The sequence below is a fragment of the Pelophylax lessonae genome (assembly GCF_965119305.1).
Source record: "Pelophylax lessonae genome assembly, chromosome: 6".
NCBI lineage: Eukaryota > Metazoa > Chordata > Amphibia > Anura > Ranidae > Pelophylax > Pelophylax lessonae.
In genome coordinates, this window is record NC_138773.1 from 262,577,799 (window position 1) to 262,599,533 (window position 21,735).

The following is a 21,735-nucleotide window of genomic DNA, read 5'->3' on the forward strand; positions in this document are numbered from 1 at the left end:
TTTATAGCCTGCACATCCAGTTTTTGTTGTCCGAAAATTCGTTCGTCGGACGAAATTTTACTTTCGATTTTCGTATCGTGTGTACGGCCCTTTAGAGATAAACAAAGCACAGCAACTGGCGATCAGAGTGGTGGTGGAACTCTATAGATTATACTTAGAGTACTGCTGTCCTGGAAGAATCTGCAGTACTGAACTATCAGTGTGACAGCTAATCCTGCTCTCCATTGATTTATGAATGGAAGGTGTTGCTGTAGCCTTTTTTAATAAATTACTGTTATGAGTAAAATAAAAATAAAAATCTAAAAACAATTTCACCTCCTTATTTTAGCCTCTTTTACCCTTGGGTAATTATTATTAATTTCTGTTAACTCCTTCGCCCCTTTTTTCCTTTAGCTTTTGTTTGTAATTCCAGGAATTAGACCAAATCTACCCTTGCAGTGGATCTGTACTCCAATCTGTAATGCAAGGGTTATATGTTAATTTTGTCTTGAAATACAGGGATAAGGTGTAATATTTATCCTATCCCTCATTATGGCAGGAACCAGCACTGTTCTCTGTTAACTAAGCTTTCTCCATCCATTTTGAATGTGTGGATGGGGAAAGCGGTTCCATTTTTTCCCATTTTTTTCTTCGGTCAGCCTGCTGGCTAAAACGGAAAAAAACAAAATGAACAGTGTATGTCCATCTTTAGATGTTTAGAGCACAACTCACATAATCTAACCAGATACATATAAAAATACTATGCAGAACCATCCTCTACGCTCACTATACAGTATAAGGCTGAGAAGCAGGATAAATTGCAATGTTCCATTATAGGGTATCATAGTCTGCTCATAAGCAATCCAAATCTGCACCTAGGTAATGATTTAAGTTTTCTGTTTGTACAAAATTAAATCGGATTAAAAAAAATAAATGGATATAAATAAATAATACAAGTGAATCTAATCTGTTTTGTGTTTTTTTGAATGACAGTCTTTTATCTGTCTTTTGGCAGTATCTTCAGAGAGCATTCTTGCTGATCGTCGTTTGGCTATCCTGGGGACAACAGCAGTGGTTACTCTTCCCATTGCTCTGTACCGCAACATGCAAAGACTAGGAAAGGTATTAGATATCACTAAGAATAATTAAAGGTATTTTCCTGATGATCACTGCACTTGCAGCAACCAAAAACTTTAGAAACAGGCAGGCCAAGGGCAAAGCTGGCCATTTTGGATGGATCTGACATGTAGGCATTATTTGATCTTCCTCAGTCCAAAGCAGTGGTGAGCAACCCTTTTAAGATGAAGATCCCAAAATCCGCTGAAACAATATATAGAAGTTTGTCAAATTATCACAGAAATTAAATATGCTCCTCAAACTTGACTATATTTTACAATGCTCTTGAGAACTCCAAACTTTTTCCTCTATGAGCTTCCCACTTCTTAAACTCCCCATTTTTTCTTTATTTCATACTTGTATTCCTCAGATATGTGTTTTTACTTTTGGTTTACAATTTAGTCCAACAATTGTGCTGTATCCCAAGCAGAACAGTAACATACACTGTACTGCAAATCTCCACACGTTAATGTCATGGAAGTCTGTAGCATTTATAGGAGTTATACCAGCCCCAAGAGCCCCTCATCCAGTGTCCTTCATTCAGTCATGACAAATGCACTTTAAAAGTGCTGTGTGGGCTGTAGGGGTACAGACATTCAAGTACCCTCTCATTATTATTGAACTAATAACTAGACATAGCAGTGGGAAAACCCCACCCAGCCGTGTGTCATTGCTAAGTAACAGGTATACAAGCTCTGCATGGTCTCCCATGCTTGCCCGTGATATAATAATAAAGCAACAAGCAAACACAGGGGCGCACCGGCCTAGCGCATTATCCTTTCAAAGGTTTATTAAAAAGAAAATTAAAAAATACTCACAAACGAGTTCTTGATAAAAGCATATCACACAAGGAACGCAGTCCTCAGCATAGAGATCCAAGGGTGAGCCGCTTAGCCTCTTCCTCATAAAAAGCTGCAAGACCCCAGCAGAGGAGGTCAAGAGATTACCCAACTCTGAGCTCAGGGAACTGGTGCTTTGCACCAAACATTTATGTGCTGATAATAATAAAGCACAATGGGCACGCCTGTTACTGTGTAATGACATGGTGGGAGATTGTTAGGTACTTGTTAGGTAAAGTCCGAAGTGGAGTTTGAGTGCTGAGGATTCAGGTGAAAACGTAGTCAGGGATCAGGCCGGCAACAGATCGGGCAAAGCGGTATCCAAACGTAATCCAAAGAATAGTCAGGCAGGCAGAAGTCATACACAAGCTGGTGGTGAAGTACAGATTCGGCAAGCTGAAGAGGGATCAAGAATACAGGCAAAAGTTCATACACAAAAGTCTATCAAAGAGCAAGCAGTACATCCAGGAACAGGAAGATATTCCAAACAAACGGGCATTGAGGAACAGGAAGTGCTGCTTTTTGAAAGCTGAGTAAATTGTACATTGATCACAGCTGGTTAAATTGTACATTGTTTGCAGCTGGCAGCAGGTGGAGCTAGTGAGTCCAAAAGTAAAGCATCAGGCTGGAAAATCACTGCACAAACTCCAGAGCTTCTTTGTGGCACAACGAATAAGGCTGCAAGCTATGGAACAGGGAAGCTCCTGGTTCAAGGACACCCAGGTACATTACAGAGAAAGACTTTCCCCTGGCATCCTGGTTGCGCACCCTGAGTCCCATAGTATCTTCAGGGAGCTGCAGAATGCTTCATTTTTCAGCCAGTTTAACAGTGGGTAATAATAGAAATTGGGACATCATGTGTTACCTTTTCTATCACTTTTTACTCCCATGATGGCTGGATGGAAGGCATGACCTAAGATCACCCCCCAGATCTCTCTGATAATAGCCCAATCTGGTGTTATTTCATATAAGCATCTTGGGGGCTCACTTATACAAAATGGCATTCCATGCAATCTTCTGCATTTTTCAATTTAAAGAGGCCATTCACCCATTAAATTATAGTTATTTGCACCTGGCTTCCCCCCTTCCACAATAAGTTTTCTGACCTTTTTTGTGCATCAAACTTCCTCCTTTCTCACTGAAGCCCGAATTACATCTGTTCCGGAGCTCTGGCAGCACATTCTCACTGCTGGATTCAAAGTAGAGATCAACCGATTATTGTTAAAGCCGATGTATATCGGGGGCCGATATGCACTTTCCCCGATATATCGGAATCAAGGAACCAAGGTGACCGATATTGCCGATATTTTGGGAAAGTGCTTGTACCGGAGTGATGCCAGCAGCTAGAGGCATCACCCCGGTACCGGCGTCCATAGCCGACGGTCGGCTGTCTTGTAATGACAACCGATGCGGCTGAGAAGCCGCTCGGCTGTTATTACAAGGAGTGGGAGGGGACGCCGCCGCCTTCCGCGGCTTTCCCGGGTCTCCCGTCCCACCGGACGACCCGGGCAACCAGCCTGCATGGCCGCTGAAGACCTGATCAAAGCCACATTCGGCCCTGTTCGGGTCTCCATGTAAAAACCCGGAAGTGATGTCATGAGAAACATCACTTCCGGGTACTGTCTGGCGCCAGATTTAAAAAAAAATGACAGCACACAAAACAGCCAAACTTGGCGTTTTGAATGCTTTTAAGTGCAGAGGAGGGGTTTGGGGTCTTTTAGACCCCCAGATCCCTCCACAAGAGTACCTGTCAAATAAAAAAAATAAAACAAAAATTTTTTTTGTACGAATATATCTGCAAACATCGGCCGATACCGATATGCATTGGCCAAAACATCGGTATCGGCAACAAAAAAAACGATATCAGTCGATCACTAATTCAAAGCATGTGTAGATGCGCTGCAGGGCTTCAGGACCTGGCAGAGCCACAGGAATGGAGGTCCTGGAGCTCAGGTTGTTTACGCTTGTGCGGGAAAATCTCAAACTGGCGCTAATGTGCTGTAGGTCTCTGCCAGGTCTAGAAGGCCAGGGGAGAGCTCCTCAGCACATCTGTGCAAGTGCTGGATTTTCAATGATGGTGGCACTGGAGGTGGGGGGGGGGGCAGCATTATAGGATTATTCCAGAATGTCCTGCATACTTTAGCTTTGGTTGCAAGGGCTTCCAATTCCTCCTTCAATTAAATGAAGACCTTCAGAATAATGTCTCTAAAAACATTTCATTCTACATTTGTTGTCATTTGTATCGGACCTGAATGCTTTCTAAAGATCCCTGTGGTGGGCCCTTGCTGCTTCGGTATAGCATGGGAATTTGGGGGATTTATTTGTGAAAATAAGCAAGATAAAGGAATTTTGCTTTGCTGAATTCTATCACCATTTATATTTTGATAGAGTTTAAAAGAAGTTTAAAGTGTAACTAAAGTCAAAACTTTTTTCTATTATTGCATAGAGTGGAAAGGGATTTAAACACCTGTAAATTTTTATTACTGTCTGTGTCCCCACTGGGGGAGATTCACCGTCTCCAACTTTCCTGTTTACTGTTATCATTGAAAGTGAAAGTAAAAGAAAATCCCACATTTTGGGTTGACATCGTAACAGTAATGAACTCTTTCAGTGGTGACACTATTCCAGTGATCCTGGTGACACCCCCCTGAATTCCCTGACTTTTAAGGAATTTTCTTTGACTTCCTGTTTTGGCAATGAAACAGGAAGTGAAGGGAAAACTCCCCTACGGGACAAAGATGGCAAAAAACTGAGGTTATATCCGAAATGAAAAATAATACAAAAACGGAAAATTGTTTCATACTTACCGTAATTTTCCTTTCCTGGTGCCTATCCATGGCAGCATACTAGTGATAGAGCCCCGCCTCTACTCCTCCCTCAGGACTAGTGAGTAGCATAAAAGAAAGGCCCAGCCCCCTGTCCCATCATTCTCTGTCATATAGAATACCAGGGGTGGGAGCATATGCTGCCATGGATAGGCACCAGGAAAGGAAAATTACGGTAAGTATGAAACAATTTTCCGTTTTCCTGGTGCCTTCATGGCAGCATACTAGTGATAAATAACTAGCAAGACAAATGGGTGGGTAATGCTAAATATGCAAATCTTTAATTGGGCAAAGACATGGCTGACTGAATAGTCCTTCTGCCGAACTCTGCAGTTGTAAGCGACCCTGGGTCGATACGATAATGTTTGAAGAATGTATGACGTGATGACCATGAGGCGGCCCTGCAAACCGTCTCTAAGGAAACGTTGGCCCTTGCCGCCCAGGAAGCCGAGACTGCCCTAGTAGAATGAGCTCTTACTTGTGAAGGTGGAGATAGCCCCTTGACTTTATAGGTTTTCTGGATGAGTTTGATGATCCATGATGATAGAGTCCTCTTGGTGGACTCTTTGCCCCTGTTTTTCCCAAAGGGGATGACAAACAAACTGTCAGATTGTCTGAATGAGCTTGTGATTTCCAGATAGGCTCGAAGAACTCTAGAGATGTCTAGGTCGTGCTGAGTTGCATCCGCGTTTTGGAAAACCGGAAGGGCCCAAGGTTCTAGAAGATGGGAAGAGGAGGAGACCTTGGGGATAAACCCCTGTCTAGGGCGAAGTTCAACCCTGTCCGGAAAAAAGGTGATGTGATCCTCACTTATTCCCAGGGCATGTAGCTCGGAGACTCGTCTGCCAGAGGTGATGGCCAAGAGGAAGGCAGTTTGTAATGACAAGTTCCAAAGAGAAGCCTGTTCCACTGGAGAAAAATGGGGGGTTACAAAGAACTTCCAGGACCAGGGAGAGATCCCACTGTGGAAAAGAGCGTCTAACGGGAGGGCGAATTTTCAACACTCCTCTTAAAAAGGTAACCACTAGAGGATCTTCGGCCCATCTCTTGTTGGTCGCAGCCGAGATTGCCGCTACCTGTACTTTGAGGGAGCTTAGTCCCAATCCTAAATCCAGTCCTGTCTGTAAGAAGGCTAAGACTTGAGAGGTAGAGGGGAGGACGGGGTTGAAGTCCTGCCCCGCGGCAAACGCTAGGAATTTGTTCCACACTTTGAAATAGACCGCGTTGGTAGAGGGCTTCCTGGCTTTCAAAAGTGTCGTGATGACTTCAGGAGTACACCCTAAGGCCTGAAACCTTTGCCTTTCAGTTTCCAAACCCGCAGATCTAATCTCTGCGGGTTCGGATGATATAGTCCCTGCTGGGACAGTAGGTTGGGAAAAAGTGGAATCCTGATGGGGGGTTCCACACTGAGATGGATGGCTAGAGGGAACCATGGTCTCTTCGGCCAAAAAGGGAGTATCGCCAGGACTTGTACTGATTCTGTGAGAAGTCTCCGGAGAAACTTCAGAATCAGTGGGCGGGGAGGAAAGGCATAGGCTGTCGAGAAATTCCACGGGCATGTCAGGGCATCGACTGCTTCCGACTGAGAGCAGGGGAGACGAGAGTAGAATCTGGGCAGTTTCGAGTTGTCCGGAGTGGCAAACATGTCCACTTGAGGAGGGTACCAGAGGTTGGTGATTTGGAGAAAAACTTGTCGATGTAGGGACCACTCGTTGTTGTCTGCGAACCTCCTGGATAAAGCGTCTGCCACTGTGTTCAGCCGGCCCGGAATGTAAACGGCCCTGAGATCTCGTAGGTTCCTCTCTGCCCACAGCATGATGGGTTCGACCTCTCGGAGGAGGGTCCTGCTGCGAGTACCTCCTTGTCTCAGCAGGTATGCCACTGCTGTCTTGTTGTCTAATCTCAGGAGGACTCTGTGGCCTTGGAGGAGGGGTGCCAAGGAAATCAGAGTTAGAAATGCCGCTCTTAGTTCCAGTACATTGGATACCACCCCTTTGGTTGAGTGGTACCATCTTCCCTGAAGCTTGACCTCCCCGCAATGGGCGCCCCATCCGTGCCCACTCGCATCGGACGTAAGGATGGTCCAGTTGAATGAGCCTAGGTGACGGGGGTTGGCAAGATTTTCCTTCTTCGTCCACCAAAACAAGCTTCTGCGCATTAAGGCGGTCACTTGGATTTTCTGGGAGAGGTGTTGTTTCCTCCATTGTGACAGAAAACCTGTTTGGAAAAACCTCAGGTGCCAGTGGGACCATGGCACCATGGGAATACAAGAGGACATTGTGCCGACTAGACTCAGACACTGAGAGGCCGTCAGATGAGTACTCTGAATTACAGTGAACATCCTCCGTATGATAATATCCATCTTCTGGCTGGGTAAGGACACTGTCCCCGCTTGGGTATTGAACATGGCTCCCAGGTAAACCATCTGTTGTGTCGGAGACAAGTTGCTTTTTTGAAAATTTATGAGCCAGCCGAACTCCTGTAAAGTCTGAAGGAGAATTTCCCTGTGGGATCTGAGTTGATCTGGATTGCTTGCCAACAGGAGAATGTCGTCTAGATAGTGGTACACTCTCAACCCCCTCTCCCTGAGGGGGGCTAGGACAGTTATCAAGGTCTTGGTGAACACTCGCGGAGACGTGCAGAGCCCGAATGGCAGGGCCTTGAACTGAAGGTGTATCTCGCCTACAGCGAACCTCAGAAATCTCTGATAAGTTGGGAAGATTGGGATGTGCAGGTAAGCATCTTGTAGATCGAGAGATATCAACCAATCTCCTGGCTGAATGACCTGAATGATAGTTTGCAGGGATTCCATTTTGAAGCTCTCGAGTTCTATATATCGGTTGAGCCTCTTGAGGTCTATCACCGGCCTCCAACCTCCCGTCCTTTTTGGCACTAAGAAGAGTGGAGAATAGAAACCGGTGTAACGCTCCGCCAATGGAACCGGTATGGCTGCACCTTGAAGCTGAAGATCTGTCAGGAATTGGGATAATGCCAATGCTTTTGATGGCGAGGCTGGTATTCTTGACTCCTGAAACGATGCATGAGGAGGAGGATGAGCAAACACCCACCGGTGACCCTGATGGATTGTTGACAGAACCCAGGGGTCCTGACAACGCGAAGCCCAAATTTGGAGAAAAGCCTGTAGCCTGGCTCCGACTGGGAGGGGTTGCGATCTTCTGGCGTCAAAAAGGCTTCGTTGCCTCCTGGGGAGCGGTGAAAGCCTTGGTTTTGCGTGTGTTCAAAAAAGAGGCCTGGGTGCCTCTCCAGGGTCTTCTGTTATCCCTGTTCTGTCTGGTTTGCCTAAAATCTCTGGAATTTGAGGGCCGGAATCTAGACGAATAGACTCTTGTTCTCTTGACTTTCCTGTCTTGTGGCAGGAGACCAGACTTGCCTCCAGTTACCCTGGAAATAGCCTTGTCCATTTTTTCTCCGAAGAGGGTTTTGCCGTCGAACGGAATCTTACACCAACTCTGTTTGGACGCAAGGTCAGCTGTCCATGGTTTTAGCCAGAGGGCCCTTTTGGCCATTACTGTGTGGAGCATTGATTGTGCGGAACAACGTATGGTATCGATGGCGGCCTCTCCGATGAAATCAGCCGAAATTTTCAGTTCCTCCAGTGCCTTGACAATGTCTTCTCTAGGGACATTTTGGCGTAGCGCTGTCTCAACATTTTCCGTCCAAGCCCTGATGGCATTGGAGACAGATGTAAGGGCAATAGCCGGTTTACAGGCTGCGCCCGAGGCCAGGTAGCTCCTTTTTAGGTCCAGATCTATTTTCCGATCTAGCGGATCTTTGAATGAAGCTGCATCTTCCATAGGTAGTGTCACGTTTTTGGCGAGCTGAATGACTGCAGCATCCACCACCGGCATGGAATTTAATGATTGCGCTTCAGCCTCGGCTAGAGGGTAGAGTTTATTAAGACGGCCCAATGAAAACTTTTTATCCGTCTTCTTCCATTCCTCTTCGATAATTTCTCTTATCTCGCCCATAAGAGGAAAGAATACTTGTTTCCTCTTAAGGAAGGGGAAATACGTTTTTGACTTAGGAGTGGGTTCTTCAGGATCCTCCCAGGCAATTGCTGTTTTAACTGCCTGAATAAAAGGTGGGATTAAGGCATAGTTAAAGCCTGACGGGTCCGACTCCTCTATGGATTCTTCTGAAAGGTGACCTGAAGATGCCTCTCCAAGTAATGGAGCCGCAGCGCGTGAAGGGTTTAGCCCAGAGGGGCCTGGAGCGCTATCATCCCTGTCTGGAACTTGAGCTGCAGAGGGAGCCGCCTGTGCGGGTACTAGAGTTGTCAACTCCGAAAGGGAATCTTTCATTGTCTGCTTTAGCAGATCCACCACTTGTTGGTTTTCCAACTCCCGGTTGGCTGCGTAGTCCCGAAAACAGTCCTGGCAGACTAGTTTTCTAGGTAAGGGTACTGCGCCACAAGCCCAGCACTTCTTCCTTGATGAATGTGATGGCGGAGAAGGAGAGCGACGGTATCTTGACCTAGATCTTTCTGAGGATCTATAGTGGGAAGATCTTGATCTGCGATCTGGACTGTCATGGTCGCGGTGCCTCGAAGACTTCCCGGATCTTTTGGAGTGTGTTGGGCTGGAACAAAGGACACTTGTTAGTCCATACAAGCACTCTTTTCCTTCTTACTTCAATACTTACAGAAAGGTGGTCCCATACCTATTGTGAGGATCTTGGTTACGTGATGAGTGGCTCATCGTAGGGCGTTGCAGAAGGACCGGCTGTGAGAAAAAAACGCAAGAAGGAAAACAGAAAAAGGGAGAAGAAAAGAAGGGCAAAAAAAAAAAAAAGAATGGGAGGAAAAAAAAAAAAAAAGTTTTATTGAAGACAAATAACAACTGAATAAATGGGAATGATGACGGAGGAAAAAAAAAAAAAAGTATTACAAAATGCTACCTACCAAGGGCTTTAACAAGTCGGTAGGAGCAGGGAAAGATGCTGTCTTTCGGGTGGACAGCAGGTGGAATGGCCCTTTAATAGGCAGAGCAGCCTAAGCGAGCACAAAACCCCTCCCCTTAGCTTCTGTGGGAACTCAGGGCAAAATTACACCTGGTTCCCACATCCAAGATGGCCGCCCGAGCCTCAACCGCACTGCGCATGCGCCCGCGCATGCGCAGAGCGTTCCTCGTGCACGGCCCTACTCCCCGCCCTACGAGGCGGTCCACAGAGACGCCGAGACTCTGTGGAGCAAGGGGCGGCCTCGATTTGCATGGCGCTGCAGGGGGAATCCCAGGACTGGGAGCCATGTACACAGGATCGGATGTTTTCATAGAAAACTTAAAGGAACAGGCTGAAAAGGTAAGACAAAAGGCAAGAAGGGAAAGAAAAAGAGGGAAAGAGAAGGGGAAGATGACAATGAAAACGAACACAAACAAACACACGAATAAGTACTGGGAAACCTAAAGGGGAATCCAAGCTGAAAAGAGGGGGGGAAAAAAAAAAAAAAAAAAGAAGACGGTCCTTGTGCAAAACCCTGCAAAGCCAAACATTTAAAGATTTTTAAAGAGACAGTAGTAGTATGCATTCCTATGAAGAAACACTGCAATTTGTACCCCCAAAGATCCACAGAAGGGGGTTCCCGGCCTTATTAGTGCTTTGAGCGACCCAAGAACCGGGACTGCGCACAGGAGAGGCTGAACCCGGCGGAAAGCTGCCTGGAGGCAGAGGTATGGACATACTGCTTATTCTTCACCAGTCAGGAAGGTATGAGGAAAAAAAGGAGAATGATGGGACAGGGGGCTGGGCCTTTCTTTTATGCTACTCACTAGTCCTGAGGGAGGAGTAGAGGCGGGGCTCTATCACTAGTATGCTGCCATGGAGGCACCAGGAAAAACAATTGCCTTTATTTACACTTTAAACTGGAAAAACAAATGAATAATACAGGACAGAAAATGGCTAAATAGGAAAAAAAAATAATAACACTACCAATTAAGCAAACTCTTTCTTTACCATTGCTGGACAAATCAAAAGATTCCTTTTTTTACAGGGGAATCCCTTTCTCCAGCTCTATTGTAAACTTTGCAGTTTTAGGTCATGTTCTTCTTTAATAACTAAATCCGAATTTTACTTTGCTGCAGGTGTCATTGTTGTCTTTTCTTTTAACGGTTGTGGTCCTTCTGATGGTGATTATCCAGGCATCATCCATGACAGTAGTAATGTAAGTACTGTGTAATAAATCTGTAAACAATGTAAATACATACATTCGTCCTTATTAATAGTTTTAAAGCTTATCGGCACAGTGGGGTAAATATTGTTGGAGATGCAAGAATTAGAGTATAGCCATTGCTTTCCTGTATGTGAGCAAAGCACTGATTTGCTTAGGGCCCATTCACATATATGTGTTACCGCAGCGCACTTGGGTATATTTACGTTGTGCTGCTGTGCCACTTATTCTGAATGGCACTCTAATGCACAGTTACAGAAGTTCTTTATGCATTTCTGTTGTGTTTTGTTTCATTCTCAAATGGTGGGGGGGAATTTTTAGTTGCCTTGCATTGTGATAACAGCCCATTCAAAATGAATATATGTATGGTATACATAATAATAATGATGATAAATTATAATAATTATATAATAGGTTGTAAGTTGTAACTTAAAAGCTTTAATATGGTTACGTATATGTCTGGCCTTGAAGGAACCTGCAAGAAGAAAAATATCTAGGCTGTGACTGCTGCTGAAATTGCTTATGACGTTTCTGATTGCCTGGCTGCCAAACTCAATAAATGGCTACTTTGAATCCCTGTCCTATGCAGAACAAGTATATTTGAACCCGTATCTTGTAAAACACTCCAATCAGTTTAAAATAGAAATACAACGAAAAATTTTTGCTTGCATGTGTGTGTGTGTTTATATATATATATATATATACATATATATATATATATATATATATATATATATATAGATATAGATATATAGAGAGAGAGAGATATATACATATATACACACTGTATAAATGGCTTTTCTTTAGTGGGAATGTGGGGGAATGCAGTTCCAGCACTTGATGTATGTAATGGCAAGGGGTGGGGGGGGGGGGTGTTGAAGGGTCTATTGATGTTGGCTGCTGGGGGATCTATTTTTGCTGGAGGATCTATTGTTGCTGGGGTGACTTGGAAGGGGGGAGTACCTGCACTTACTCTTTGAGAAATATACATTCTATTATATATATTACATTCTACTTTATTCTCGGAGTGTATATATACATTTTTTTTTCTTTTTTTTTTTTTGTAAGTGATGATGTGACCTCTGTTCTCAGCTACATAAGGAGAAGTGGCGGTGGAGACTGCAGGGGAGCATGTCAGCAGGAGGTAGAGAAACAGAAGTACACTGATCTTCCCAGTGAAGAGCTGAGTGGGAGGGGGAGACAGAAGAAATCTGACCAATGGGATACAGACAGGTTGTGCTCCCAAGTAGAATGCAAAGAAGCAAACTGATAGATGTGCTTCTAATAATATCATGGTCAGTTTGAAATAGGAAAGCCAGGGGACTGTCAGGATCCAGATCTGAAGCTGGGACCAGTTCACGGGTGCCATTGTTATTACAGTATTTACATAGCGCCAAGAGTTCACATAGCACATTCGAAAAATAAAGAAAGACAGTACATTCCCAATACAATTTAAGAAGAGAGGGTTTGCAGGGCCCTGCTTGTGAGCGTTTACAATCGAACATGACATGCAGACAGGCATATTATAAACAAAGTGGCAGTTTCCTATGTAGAAGGTGGTTTGCCAGTTTACGTTTATACCGTACGTTAGAGACTAATTGAAAAAAAAAAGAGCTGTTACGAGTGTTCCTGTTGCCATGACAACACATCTTCCTAAGAGTTATAACTTCACATATAAAAATAACACTTTTGGAACAAAAAACATTTTTTTTATCTCAAGGACATTTCTGAAATACATAATGAATGTGGGGAAAAACAATGAAAATGATCCTAGTAATATTTTATTCAAAATGCAAGTGAGGGCCAATGGCCTACGGCATGTCTGGATGCATTTCTGTTTTCCTATTGATGGGTTGTACCAAGGGAAAACAACAGCTAACAATGCGTTCAGTCCTAGCAGCTTGCAGGTTATTTTATGAGCTATAATTGCCAACATGATCAGGCCACATCTCTGGACAAAATAGCCTGCTTCTGTGAATGAAACAGGAGCTATGAATGGAGGACGAGTGAATAATTGAAAGGTCTGCCCTCTCCATTCATAGATCATGTTTCATTTATAAAAGCTGTAGTTTGTTTTCAATGGATGGAGGAGGCGGGTGGAAAAGTGGGGCATAGCCAGGCTCTCCAAGTGCCCGGGACAGCATCTCAGTTCTTTTAATCCCCATCGCACCGGAAGATTCGGGGTGTGTCTTCAGCGGAGAAAGAATATTACTGAACTAGAAGAAGTCAGAAGCACAAGGGACACATCACGCTGAAGGTAAGTAATGTCTCTTGTGTTTTTTGTGTATTTTGTAGGTACATTTAGGTTTTAAATTTGCATTGGGTTACAGTGAAAGATGATAGTTGATACAATAGTTCATGGCAAATGTCAACCATGGAGTTTAGGACATGTTGTATTTGTGCTGTTTATGGGGGGCTGTTTTTTACTTTATTTTTGGTTTAGAAAATTAGCACCAAAGTTTTTCTCATTGACTAGGTTCACTAGGTAAAAATGGAGGATTGCAAACTCTTTATTGTAGTGATCAACAAATAAAAACTTTTACAGCACAGCGAGCCCCAGGAGATGTAAATGTTAACCTGTTTCACGCGGATAACAGCGCTTAATCATAACCTCATCATGGTGTTAGGATTAAGTGAAACGCGTTAACATTTTTATCTCCTGGTGCTCTCTGTGCTGTATATGCTTTTATTTTTTGATCACTGCAATAAAGATTTTGCCATCCTTCCAGAGTGTGCAGCCATTCATCCATTTTTCTCTGTTGACCTTGGAGGCGAGCCAGGCAGCACTTCTAATTTGGAAGCCACACTAAACTTGCAGCACTGACACCATTTTTCTCATCATTGAACTAGGTTCACTAGGTAGCAGTCACTGAAAAGCTTAAAGCATAAAACGAATGCGCTGCCAACACGAGCCAAGCTGTCGACTTGGTTGCAGTTCAGTCCCATTGATTTTATTTGGCGAGGTTAACAGGTGGTGCTGTCACACCCAACAAGCTGAGTATTGCAGCCTAGGCATATTCCCTCAGGCTGCCTTCTTAGGCTTTTTTTTTGGGGGGGGGGGGAAATTACTACCTGTGTGAATGAGGCCAATGATAGGTCTGTCCTGGAGCATGACATAGGTTTGTCCTGGAGCATTACATTTTTTTTGTATCACCTTAAAGTGATACTAAACGACAAAATGTTTTCGGTGAAAATAGAAAAGATGTTATATTTACCTGCTCTGTGCAACAATATTACACAGAGAAGTCCCCTTCCTCCTCTTCTGGAAGTCCCATGCCGAAGCTGTTTACTCCTCCCTGCTCCAGGTGCCCCCCTAGCAAGTAGGGTACTATGGAGACACCACGCACGTTACAAAGTTGAGCTGTATGCGTTCATAGACACATACGGAGCTGGTAAGCCACACCCCTCAAGGGAGTTTGGCTGACAGTCATAGGCTCCTCCTGCCCTCAGTGTGTCCTTGAAACAGGAAGTGAGGGGGATGGTGGTGCAGCCATGACAGCGTTGGAGCGGTGATGGGAGTCAGGTAAGTGATTATAGACATGGGTAGGTAGAAAAGGAAATGGAGAATTTTTGGCTGTTGTAAGGTTATGTTCAGGAATCAAGAATACGGATGGGGGATTTGGTTGAGAGCTAGGCTGATTGCTAAGATGTACTGTATCTAAATCCGAAAGCAAAAATGTAATATTGGAGTTAAATGAGTTTTTTGTAAGTTTTGTTTTCACCTCTTAAACCTGCCAGTAACATTTTTACTATCTTAGTGGGGATAACACTCACTAACTGTTCTACATACATATCACCCTAGAACAGGAAGCTTTTTGAGGTTTGTAGAACACTTTTCTCATCTCCATAACATAAGGGTAGTGTGGTGCAAAAGGGTGCACACAAAGTGAATTGGGAAGAGCTAATAGCATTAGCTGTTGAGATGAGATTGAGATTTCATTGCAACACAAGCAATGAGTGTACAAGATGTCACAAGCTCACTGGATTGCTGACAGAATCAACAGGTTTTATTTTTTTGCAATTATACAACCTGTATAACAAAATACATTCAATAGTATATACTGTATAACAGGGAGAAAATTAGAGACATTCTTTATTAAGGTTTAGATACACTGTAAAGATTGGGGTAGGTTTTATAGGAAGAGGGGTTTACATACCATTTAGTTACACTTCAAGGTTGGTTAAGGGTTTGAACCGAGGGTTAACGAATAAACTGAAGTTTAAGGTTAGCATTACATGTTGGATGTGGAGTGAATGAATTGAGTGTAAAGCTGGATACACACTATACAACGTTTGTTGTCAGATTTCCTTTAGATTTACCTTTTCTATGTAGTGCAAGGGCCTGCCTGATTGCATACAAATTGAAAGTGTTTAGGTTTGACCTCATATTATATGGTTTTGGTAAATCTGAAGGAAAAAATCTAAAGATAATTGTATAGTGTGTATGGCCCTTTAGGGTTAGGGATTGTTCTGAGGGTTAGAGGTTAAACCAAGGATTAAGATTAGAGGCAGGGGTGAGACATACAGTATATCATTTAGGTTTTGGAGTATAATTATTGCAGGGCTCAATAAAAAAATCTTCACTATAAATTTTTTTTCTCAAATTAAAAATAAAAATCCTGTCATAAAGAAAATCTAACTATTATATATCCCCAGATATTAGAAACTGATTTTTAAGATGAACATGATTTACTAGTCTACAATCATAATTTGTACAAATCAGGCGTGTGAAAGAATGGAGGCACCCTTGGGCACCCGGTGAAGTAAGATGATTCAGCACAAATGGTGGGCATGGGGTGGGCTTAAAGGGACAAATTGAACCCAAGTAAATATATAACTAAAGTGTAATTACCCCTGTTCAACCAATGTGAGTTGTGTAAAAACCTCAGTTTGTCAAAGATAAAAATTTATCAAAATTAGGTTGCTGCTGCACAACCAATGTGAATTGTTAAGAAAATCCTCCAATTTATCAAAAATAAAAATACATCAAAGATAGGTTGGTGCTAGCATTGACACCCCACACCTAATAAAATGCAATTTTTATTGCCTTGCTACTTTTCTCTCTTATTACTACCGTCTCCAAAAAATACTCCATTGCACTATAGAAGTGATGGGGAGGACCTCCCACTGCCCCCCCCCCCCCCCATGTGCTTATGTGTGCTGTAACCAAATGTGTAATGTAATATCTTTCACATAGAAAACTAACTAAAAAAATATATATTATAGCAATATATTTATGGTGTTCCCTCCCTCCCCCCTTAATCCAATATATAAGCTGACAGCTTAAAAAAAGTACCAACCAATATCTTTATAAACATGAAGTTCCCACCATTTTTCATGTTTATTTAGATATTGGGTGACAACCTGGGCTCTGAGGAATCGTGTGAATAATACTAGCCATCAGACTGAAGTTATCTAGTGGAAATCTCTTTATTAAAGAAAAGCAAAATCTGGTTGTGTTATGTTCATTTTATAATGGTTATTCATTTTTATCTGGTTATTCTTGGTTTGAATTTTGCTTTAAAAGAGTAATAAAAATATTTCCTTCATAATCCATCTTGGGGTACCAGCACAGTAGCCCCAAGTATATTAGAAATGTTTTATCCAATTCAATGTTTTTCGGAGTGGACAGCCATGGAGCACTTTTGGTCAACCATCTAGTTTCCCTATGCAGAACTAGGGTATGAGGGTCCCAGGTTTCTTACTTTCACTTTGCACCAAAATATGTAAGCTTGACATCGTAGCGCTTCCAGAGAAACCAAACAGACTGCCATTATCAATTACTGACTATGCACAATCAAAACTGGATGTTGTAGAGTAGACGGTGCAGGCCTCTTCAGACCGGGGAATCTTGTAACTACGCAAACAAAATAAAACAAAGGTCACAAACACATAGTGCAATACCCATAGCACTTAATAAAGGGTATAAAGAGTACATATTCACAAAAGCCAAATAAACAACAGTGTTGTACATGAGTCAAGGAACCATAGGGTCTGTCATGTATGGAACTCCTCTGGTTAAAATGTATAGCGTAAAGCCAGCTAATGCGTTCTGAGGGACAGTCCCCCTTCATCACAGCAAAACGAGCCTGAACCCCTCATCCTCTCCCTAATATAGAGGGAACTTATATCTAATCCCTCCCACCATTTTTAGTGGGGTTTTTTTAACGAGTAATGGCGGTGATCTGCGATTTTCTTTGAGGGACTGTGACATTGCGGCGGACAGATCGGACCCTTGACTGACATTTTTGACACTTTTGGGGGTACCAGTGACATTACTACAGTAATCAGTGCTATACATTTGCACTGTTACTGTAAAAATGACACTGGCAGGGGTTAACTTTATTGGTGATGCAGGGGTTAAGTGTGTCCCTAGGGGCGTGCTTCTAACTGTAAAGGGGTGTGGCTATTGATGTAACCACAGAGACATACGACCCTACATAGCAGGATCGTATGATCTTTGCAGTTAGATCAGGGAGAATGACAGGCGGCTTTGTTTACATTAGCCGCCTGCCTTTCTCCCTCTCCATGGGGAGATCGCGAGTGACCGGCGGACATCGGGTCCGCCGGTCACACGCGCTGACTTCTTAGGGAGCGAGTGGGGGCGGGAGCGCACCTCCGGCGGCGCGTGCTCGCCCCCTACAGGCTCCCAGGCTAGCAACGTAGTCCTACTGTACGGGGCTGACCGCCGCCTTAAATAGTCGTGTCCCGGTCGGCAAGCGGTTAAAAACAATACAGAACAAAAAAAAAAAATAGTAACATTGTAATGATATTTCTCAACTAATATCTCATATGCACAGATCATTACAAAATCATACTGTTGTTCACATTTAGAATACTAATGCTTGCTCTTTAACACATTAGATGTATATTACCACTTCCAGCCCAAGCCAATTCTGGCACTCCTCTCCTACATGTAAAAACCATCATTTTTTTGCTAGAAAATTACTCAGAAACCCCAAACATTATAAATGTTTTTTTTTTTACAGAGACCCGAGCGAATAAAATGGCGGTCGTTGCTACTTTTTATTTCACACAGTATTTGCACAGCAATTTTTGAAACACGTTTTATTTTGGGAAAAAAACTGTTTCATTATATAAAAAAACCCATTAAAGTTAGCCCATTTTTTTTTGTATAATGTGAAAGATGATGTTACACTGAGTATATAGATACCTAATATGTCACACTTTAAAATTGAACACATTTGTGGAATGGCGCCTAAACTTTGGTACGGTTTACAAATTTTTACAGGTTACCTGTTTAGAGTTACAGAGGAGGTCTTCTGCTAGAATTATTGCTCTCACTCTAACATTCACGCCGATACTTTACATGTGTGGTTTGAACATTGTTTACATATGCGGGCGTGAGGTACTTATATGTGTTCGCTTCTGCGTGCGTGCACGCAGGGATGGTTGTGATTTAAAAAAATGTTTTATTATTGTTTATTTTGTTTTTTTATTTTTACACTTTCCCTTAAAAAAAATTTTTCATCACTTTTATTCCTAATACAAAAATGTAAACATCCCTTGTAATAGGAATAGAGCATGACAGGTCCTCTTTACAGAGAGATCTGGGGTCTATTAAGGCCCCAGATCTCTCCTCTAGGCTGGAAAGCCTCAGATAAAACACATACATCTGCCGGAAGTGATGTCATAACGTCATGCCCGGCCCCCGAGAATCATAGAGATGGCCAGCCTCCGAGAGTCATAGAGATGGCCAGGGACCATCTGGTCCCCGGTCAGCTCTATGGTAAACTTCCGCTGCAGGCAGATTAATTCTCCGGCTCACCAGTTGCATGGATGAGCCAGTAGAAGCACTGGGTTGTGGCAGAAGGGAGGCTGGAGGGCAGCGGGAGGGAGGGGGGGGGGGTGGCAGTCGCTATGATTGTTTTTACTGTGTAGGGAATAGCTGGCCAAAAATAATGATATCTGAATGATGCCTGCAGCATATGACTTCCTACAAGCTGAAAGTGGTTAAGAAGGCTCCTATATATTATTCCCCTTTCCTAGGGGTTGATTTACTAAAACTGGAGAATGCAAAATCTGGTGCAGCTGTGCATGGTAGCCAATCAGCTTCTAAATTCAGCTTTTTCAATTAAGCTTTGACAAAAGAAAAACTGGAAGCTGATTGGTTTCTATGCAAAGTTGCATCACTCTCTGGTTTTAGTAAATCAACCACTTAAAGTAAAGGTGCAATTGCATTACAAACTTCTATGGAAGCTTCTCTCCACACTCCAAGGAGTGATGGAGCACATGCCACCACTTTCTGGAATGCAAGCCCCAAACCCCAGTACCAGAAATGGGAATCAGAAGTGCGTCATCGCTACTTGGCTCCGAACTCCAGGACAAAGAAAAATAAATATTATAAAATGACAAACAAGAAACAATAAAAATAAAATTTTATAAACAGAAAACAGGAGTTTGGGATTGAAAGAAAACAATGCCCACTTCATCTTAAATAGAGGCACAGCTTATTGGTGAGGGCACCCTGCACTAGAGATACAATTCAGCAGCCTTGTCCTACTTTGGCAGTCCTAGGGACACCTGTTGGTACAATATAAGAAGATATAGTAAGCAGCAATATCCAAAAGCTAAATGATAAACATTTCCCTCTTCTTTAAAAGCTTTAACATTTTTTAATGACTGGCTTACGACTGTCCAGGGGTATTCCTTGTATTGGAGGGACAGGGAAGGTAGAAGAGGGGAAAGAGTGTGCCTGTATGTCAAAAATGATTTATTAGTGAATACAAGGGGTGACATTGCTAAATGGGCAAGGGAAGAAGTGGAATCCCTGTGGCTGGAGCTTCAAAGGGAGGAAACTAATGGGAAATTATTAGTGGGGTGTATGCTACAGGTCCCCTAACCTGAAGGATTAGGAGGAGACTGATCTCGTCTCACAGTTAGGAATGGCATCAAGGCAAGGCAATGTTAGAAACAATGCTCTGTTAGATCTACTAACAACAGAGATCTGATTGCAGATGTGGAAATAAGGGATAACATAGAAAACAGCAATCACAGAATAATTACATTCAATGTAACTTATTGGAAAAGAAGGCATGATGGTAGTGCAAGAACAGTAAATTAAAAAAAGAACCAACTTTTCAAACTGCACTCCATGCTACAAGATATTGAATGGGATCAAATTCTAGAAGCAACGAACAATGAGGAAAATATTAAACATCTTAAATAATTGGCGTTAGCCAGTGCACTTCAATAGGCAGCAAAAATAAAAGAGCTAAGGGTAAACTTGGGTGGGTAAACTTTAGCGTAAAAAAGCATATGAATACAAAAAAAATTTCAGGCCGAGGGGGTCATCGTCGTCATTCCAACAAAGAATGCAATAAGAAATGTAAGAGCCCAATCAGGGCATCTAAAATAGACTACAAGAATAAAGGAGGAGAATAAAAAAATCCCCCCAAAACATTTTTTTAAAACTATAGTAAAAGTAAGAAAAAGGTCAGAGCATGGAATGTTCCCTTGTGATTAACGTTCATAAATCACCAGGACCAGATGGCTTACACCAGGGCCTCTTTAAAAAAAAAACAATTTAGCCATGTTATAGCCAAACAGACAGCTTAGTGACTGGAATGGTACCAGATGATTGGCAAAAAGCCAACATAGTGAGAATATTTAAAAAAGGTCAGAGATACCCATATATAACTGGGAACTACAAACCAGTCAGCCTAACATTACATAGCATGTAAACTATTGGAGGGGATAGTAGGGGATTACATCCAAGAATTTGCTTATGAAAACAGTATCATTAGTAGTAACCAGCATGAATTTATGAAAGATTGTTCTTATCAGATGAATCTGTTAACTTTCTGTGAGGAAGTGAGCTGTCATCTAGATAGAGGAAGGCCTGTGGTCACGGTACATCTGGATTCCACCAAAGCATTTGATACACTTCCCTATAAATGCTTAATTTTCAAAATGAGGTCTGTTTGCATGGATAATAGTGTAGATATGTACCTGGATTGAAAACTGGTTACAGGAGCGTGTCCAAAGAGGGGTGATAAAAAATATATATTCTGAAGGGTCTGGAGTTGTAAGTGGGGTACCCCAAAGCTCTCTTCTGGGATCAAATCTATTTAATTTATTCATAAATGATATAGAGGTTGGTATAAATAGTTCAATATCAGTGTTTGCTGATGATACAAAGCTACGCAAAGCAATAATTTCACAGCAAGATATAGAAACTTTACAAGAAGACCTCAAAATAAAAAAGGGGTGGGCAACTACATGGCAAATTAGGTTTAATGTTGAAAAAATGCAAAGTAATGCACTCGGGAGCTAAAAATATGAATACAAGTCACTTGCTAAGGGGAGAACCTCTGGGGGAATCTAGGATGGAAAAAGTTCTGATTTGTCCTAATAAATCACAGGCTAAGCAATAGCATGAAATGTCAAGCTGCAGCAAGCAAAGCTAGCAGACTATTAGCATACATTAAAAATAGCATTTACTCAAGAGATAAGAATTTTATTCTACCGTTTTACAAAACTCTGGTCCAGCCACATCTTGAGTATGCTTTCCAGTTCTGGTCACCAGTCCTCAGGAAGAATGTGATGGAACTGGCCAGAGTCCAGAGAAGGGCAACAAAGCTAATAAGGGGCCTGGAGGACCTCTGTTAGGAGGAAGAACTATATGCATCAAACGTATTCTCCCTGCAGAAGAGACGCTTACGAGAACATATGATAACGATGTACAAATATCTCAATTGTGATTTTAGGAGAGGGAAAAACTATTCAGCTTCAGGTCACTTAAGACACATGGCCACTAAATGAAGTTGAA

The 21,735-nt window shown here is 42.6% G+C and overlaps 1 protein-coding gene across 1 annotated transcript in view; it reads left to right on the forward strand.

Moving 5' to 3' along the window:
* Positions 1–21,735, forward strand: part of SLC38A11 (solute carrier family 38 member 11) — a 90,625-nt gene that overhangs the window by 36,399 nt on the left and 32,491 nt on the right. Inside the window, exons 6-7 of the mRNA XM_082260952.1 lie at positions 995–1,101; positions 10,858–10,937. Coding sequence (XP_082117078.1) covers positions 995–1,101; positions 10,858–10,937 — 187 coding nt within the window. The remainder of the gene's footprint in view (positions 1–994; positions 1,102–10,857; positions 10,938–21,735) is intronic.